Source organism: Poromitra crassiceps (assembly GCF_964638095.1).
Source record: "Poromitra crassiceps genome assembly, chromosome: 18".
In the NCBI taxonomy this organism is placed as follows: Eukaryota; Metazoa; Chordata; class Actinopteri; order Beryciformes; family Melamphaidae; genus Poromitra; species Poromitra crassiceps.
This window is the reverse complement of record NC_139636.1, coordinates 20,439,786-20,444,785: the sequence shown is the minus strand read 5'-3', so window position 1 is coordinate 20,444,785 and position 5,000 is coordinate 20,439,786. Positions and strand designations below refer to the sequence as shown.

The window sequence follows — 5,000 nt, the reverse complement described above, 5'->3', positions numbered from 1 at the left end:
TCATTACTTTCATGATATCCTCTCTAAACATCAGACTGAATAATCCAAAAGCTGTACAGTATATCCCATCAAAATCCTCCAGTTTCCTTTCCTCATAATTAATCTGGGCACTGAGCTACTGAGCAAAATAGCAGAAAGGTTGCAGGCAGGTGGAAGTATCCCCACTATTTTTTATTTTATTGAGTCCAAAACTGTAAAAGAATATTGGACATAAACACTATTTGTTTCCCCTGATCATTCACAGAGAAACACACGGAGAGGTAATTGAGTTTTCCCAATTTTTTTAATTAGGATGTAGTCCCCAGTTTTAGAGGTGTAACAGAAAAATAATAATCATGTAGTCTACAAAACTACCAGCTAGTAGTAGTAGTAGTAGTAGTACTAATAGTAATAATAATAATAATAATATTATTAATAATAATATTATGTGATACTGTTTTGTTGTTATTTGATAAACAAGCCCCAGACTGTGTTGTTGTTTCCTCCCTCTGGCAGGTATGAGCCCAGGTTCAGACAGAGGTTACTCATGTTGACGGACAGCAACAACATCGCCTCTCTCTTCCTCACAGCAGCGAATCGCTGGCTGGAGGTCCGCATGGTAATGACCCATCTGCTGCTCATGTCTCTTAAGATCTATTCACATTGGTTTTCCTTTTTCAGTAACTGCTCCCTCTATTGGAATGCTGAAAACTACAAGATAGCTGCATTTTCTATGCCATAAACTGGTCAGACTGTATGAAACTTTTTTTTTTTTTTTACATTTTCCCTAACTCGCAGATCACTTCAAATACAGCAGTTGTCAAGCATCAACATCCCCCTTCACTTTGTCCACATCGTGTCTGAGTAGGCTAACATGAACCAGAATTTTTTTTTACCAACCAAATATACATTTTGAATTTAAATGTTGCTTGTAGGCTACACAAGCTGAAAATATTATGTTGACTTTATTACGGTACTTATACTACTTTGTATATTCAATTTTTTTAATAAATTGTACTAGTTGTCTGCCATTATTTTTCCTTTAATTCTGCTTTCAGACCTAGTTATTATTTATTAAGATATTACTCAAACCAATAATTATTGAATCAGATGCAATTATTGTAACAAGTCTAGATATATTTATATAGTGTGGCATTGATAAGCCTTTGAGGGCAACCATAATGCTGATGTTGCTCAGGATGAAATTGAGTTTGACACTCATGTGACATGATATTATGACTCCCATACACCCCCCCCCTCTGCCCCCCGTCAGGATATATAATGTACAGAACATATGCTGCTTGCATCTTAAGTGCTTGGCTTCTCTTGTTTCATTAGGACAGCACAGATTTTTGTATAACGCCAGCAGAGATATTTCTGAATGTCTGTAGATGCAACCTAAAGGAGACAGGACTTTTTGGCACCATGTCCTTTATTGACATTTTGTATTACAGTAATATTAGAATAATGACTCTTATAACACATCTGAATTTATTTAATTTACATTCCTGGATTATTCAGCCGTCGTTTTTATTCATGCTGCATCGGCACTGTGCTCTCTCTATCTCTCCCTCTCTTTTTCCCTCTCTCTCTCTCTCTGTCTCTGTCTCTCCCTCCCTTTTCCCCTCTCTCTCTCTCTCTCTCTCTCTCTCTCTGTCTGCCTGCAGGAGTACATTGGAGCCTGTGTAGTGTTGGTAGCGGCTGTAGCCTCTATCACCAACTCCCTCTACTACCAGCTGTCTACGGGGCTGGTGGGACTGGGCCTGACATATGCACTCATGGTGAGACAGTGTGTGTATTTCTTCACTTGTTTATCTCAAATCCCTGACACATGTACTGCAATAACAGTGTTCCACATGAAAGGAGGACCTACCCGGGCCCTGTATGTCCCGAGTGTGCTGAAGACGACATTTATCCAGCCTCTCTCGACACCCTCCCCTCTCCACTCTCCCCCCCTCCTCCCCTTGTATCAGGTCTCCAACTACATGAACTGGATGGTGCGGAACCTGGCAGACATGGAAGTACAGCTTGGCTCAGTCAAGAGGATTAACGGGCTGCTCAGAACTGAAGCAGAGAACTACGAGGGGCTGCTCAGTGAGTGGGGAGACGAGAGTACAGTTTCACCTTAAATTAAACTTTCTGTCAGAGACGGAGCAGGTGCACGCTGAGGCAAGCAGCTAGCCGATAATCTGCGGGCGGCGGCTTTCTGTGATTTCCTCTTCATCTAAAGCTAATCCACAAATGATTTCAGTCCAAATTGATCAGCTGTCAGCCTGCCCGTGAGCCGTGAGCATTATCTTTTTAATCCTTTTGAGCTGCTCTTTTATTAGTTTATCCCTATCCGCTAACAACCCACTTTGAATGGATACATTGCCTGTCAAACAGACAGAGTCCAGTGTATTTTCTTAGCGTTAGAAGGCTAGCCTTGCCAGGCAGCTGGATTTCGCGCGAGAACGAGATCACGGTCACGTGACAAATCCATCCTGCCACGCTCCAATCAGTGTCCGAGGGGGATCCGAAGTGGTTGACGTAAGCTCATGATAGACGGTGATAGACCGATGGTTCATCCAATCACCTGCCAAGTATTTTTTGAAAGTGCCTGTCCTTTTTAGCCATTTTCCAAGATTGAGTTCGCAGATGGTTCTGTGAAACATATCATCTGGCAGCGTCAGGTCATTAGAAGTCATCATCATTACTAAATTAAATTATAATGAGAAAAGGTTTTGTAATTAGAGTAGGGTTGGGAAGCCACTGTGGCTCTTGCAGGGAAATGGATAGTACGATAAAAATCTATACTGGGACTGATAACCGTGTAGGAAATGTTACTGTATGTAACACAACTGTAGACAGTAGACACCGGGTACTAGCAATTCACATAAATCAGTGTTTTAAATCAACCTGTCATAGTGTGACACAGCTAAGACATGGCTTCCTAGGTGGGGAAATTCCAATGATGGTAAAGGACACAGGTGTTTTTCTCTGTGTCTCTGCGTGTGCAGCAGCATCTCAGGTCCCTGATGGCTGGCCCCAGCACGGAGAGATTCAGATCCAGAACCTGAGCGTCCGCTATCACTCCACGCTGAAGCCCGTGCTCAAAAACGTCAACGCACACATCAGCCCGGGACAGAAGGTACAGAAACGCAAAGAGGAGACAGAGGGGGACAAACCCATAGGCCTGGGGAATTCTAAAGGAAGTTTAAGTACATTTGCGATGTCATTGATTGACTGACTGATTGATTGATTGATTGATTGATTGATTGATTGATTGACAATGATGATGAAGATGAACATGTTCCTCTGTGCTATACCTTCATACTGTACCTTCAAAATGTTTCCAGGTGGGGATCTGTGGCAGGACAGGCAGCGGCAAATCATCTTTCTCCCTGGCCTTCTTCCGCATGGTGGACATGTTTGAGGGTAAAAGCATTTTTATCAAATGGATGGTTCCGCTCCTTTATGATTGGCTGGAAGCCGCTCCTTTATGATTGGCTGGAAGCCGCTCCTTTATGATTGGCTGGAAGCCGTTGTAAAATGCTCGCATCACAAACAGAAGTGTTCCGGTGCCGCTGTGTGTTGCTTGGCAGCCATTGCGTTAAATGTTGCTGAAGAGAACTTCATTTATCTTTATCTTTATCTTTATTGTTTATTGAAGCAGGGACAGTAAACACACCGCTATGTGCATTTTGGATTGATATTTCATCGTGTGGTGAGTCCCCGAAGCACAACATGTATTTCAGCACCGTGAGATGTGTGTTTTAGCGGATTTTTAACAGCGATACCATTGGCCTCCATTCTATGGCGATAATTACTAACTTCACGACTGTATGTCACTGTATAGTGCTTGGACAATGCCGGTAAAGGCAGGGGGTATCTTGGCTATGTGGGGGGGATGTGGCAAATGAGCTAAACTTAAAAAAAAGTGGTGTATCCCTTTAAATGCAGATCTTTCCTGTCACTTGATGTATACAAGCTGTAATCTAAGTTGCAGTGTAAATTATACTCTGATTTCTGTTGCCCAGGGCGGATTGTGATAGATGACATAGACATCGCCAAGCTGCCTCTGCAGACCCTCAGGTCTCGCTTCTCCATCATCCTTCAAGACCCCTTCCTGTTCAGTGGAAGCATCCGGTACGGTTCACTTCACACTCCATCCACTGCTCCAACAAGAGGGAATGATATTTGTCATGTTATTTTGACTCTGAAGGAGCACACTTAAATGTTCCTCCCAACAACAATGTCTCTCACGAGCAGGCAGCAACCTCTGCACTGTTCATCTGAAGTTTCAGTAGAAGTAAAAACAACAAAGCATTTCCAGTATGTGGGTCAGTTGGGAGACTGTCGCACACTTCAAAGAGACTCATCTAGAGGGTGAAGAGCTGGTGGAGCTGCAGAGAGTTGGGAGATAACAGACATTCCTATGAAAACTCTAGTGCGGTTATTTTTGGATCTACAAAACTTGTGACTGTGACTGTAGTCATGTTGGAGAAATACCCGAGTTACAGTGGTAGATGAAGTACCTGAAAGCCACACTAGACACTAGAGCAAAAATAAAGTTATCTTACGGAAAGTGACTTTGGTAGAAGTTAAAGTCACCTATTAGAATATTACTCGAGTACAAGTCCTAAAGTATCTGATATTTACTGTATTAAGTATAAAATGTTTTTTCTGATATTGTATTGAAAGTAAAAGTACAAGTAAATTATAAAAAAAGAATGCAGTCATCTTTGATTGTACTCATGTTCATGTCCATCTGACATGCCTGGGCTTGAGTGGAAATCTTCTTCTTGACTTTTATAGCGGTTGGCAAACAGTTGTGGTGCATTACCGCCACCAACTGGAATTGAGTGTGGATCGTGATTAACGTAACTTGCAAGCTAGAAGCACTGATTCACCAAAGCTGCAATTGCTTGCAGGCTACTAAATTTATTTCGATTGTATTTTGTAGTAACGAGTAACGAAGATGCTTAGTGGAAATGTAATGGACTAAAAGTATACATTTTATTTGGGAAATGTAGTGGAGT

At 42.0% G+C, this 5,000-nt stretch overlaps 1 protein-coding gene across 4 annotated transcripts in view; it reads left to right on the top strand.

The window, feature by feature from the left end:
• abcc8 (ATP-binding cassette, sub-family C (CFTR/MRP), member 8) overlaps window positions 1-5,000 on the top strand; it is a gene marked incomplete at both ends in the record, with an annotated part of 74,711 nt that overhangs the window by 63,401 nt on the left and 6,310 nt on the right. For all 4 annotated transcript variants that reach the window (XM_083655135.1, XM_083655134.1, XM_083655133.1 and 1 more), the window contains 6 exons: window positions 496-598; window positions 1,647-1,760; window positions 1,953-2,073; window positions 2,979-3,109; window positions 3,318-3,396; window positions 3,999-4,107. In XM_083655135.1, the coding sequence (XP_083511261.1) occupies window positions 496-598; window positions 1,647-1,760; window positions 1,953-2,073; window positions 2,979-3,109; window positions 3,318-3,396; window positions 3,999-4,107 (657 nt within the window). The remainder of the gene's footprint in view (window positions 1-495; window positions 599-1,646; window positions 1,761-1,952; window positions 2,074-2,978; window positions 3,110-3,317; window positions 3,397-3,998; window positions 4,108-5,000) is intronic.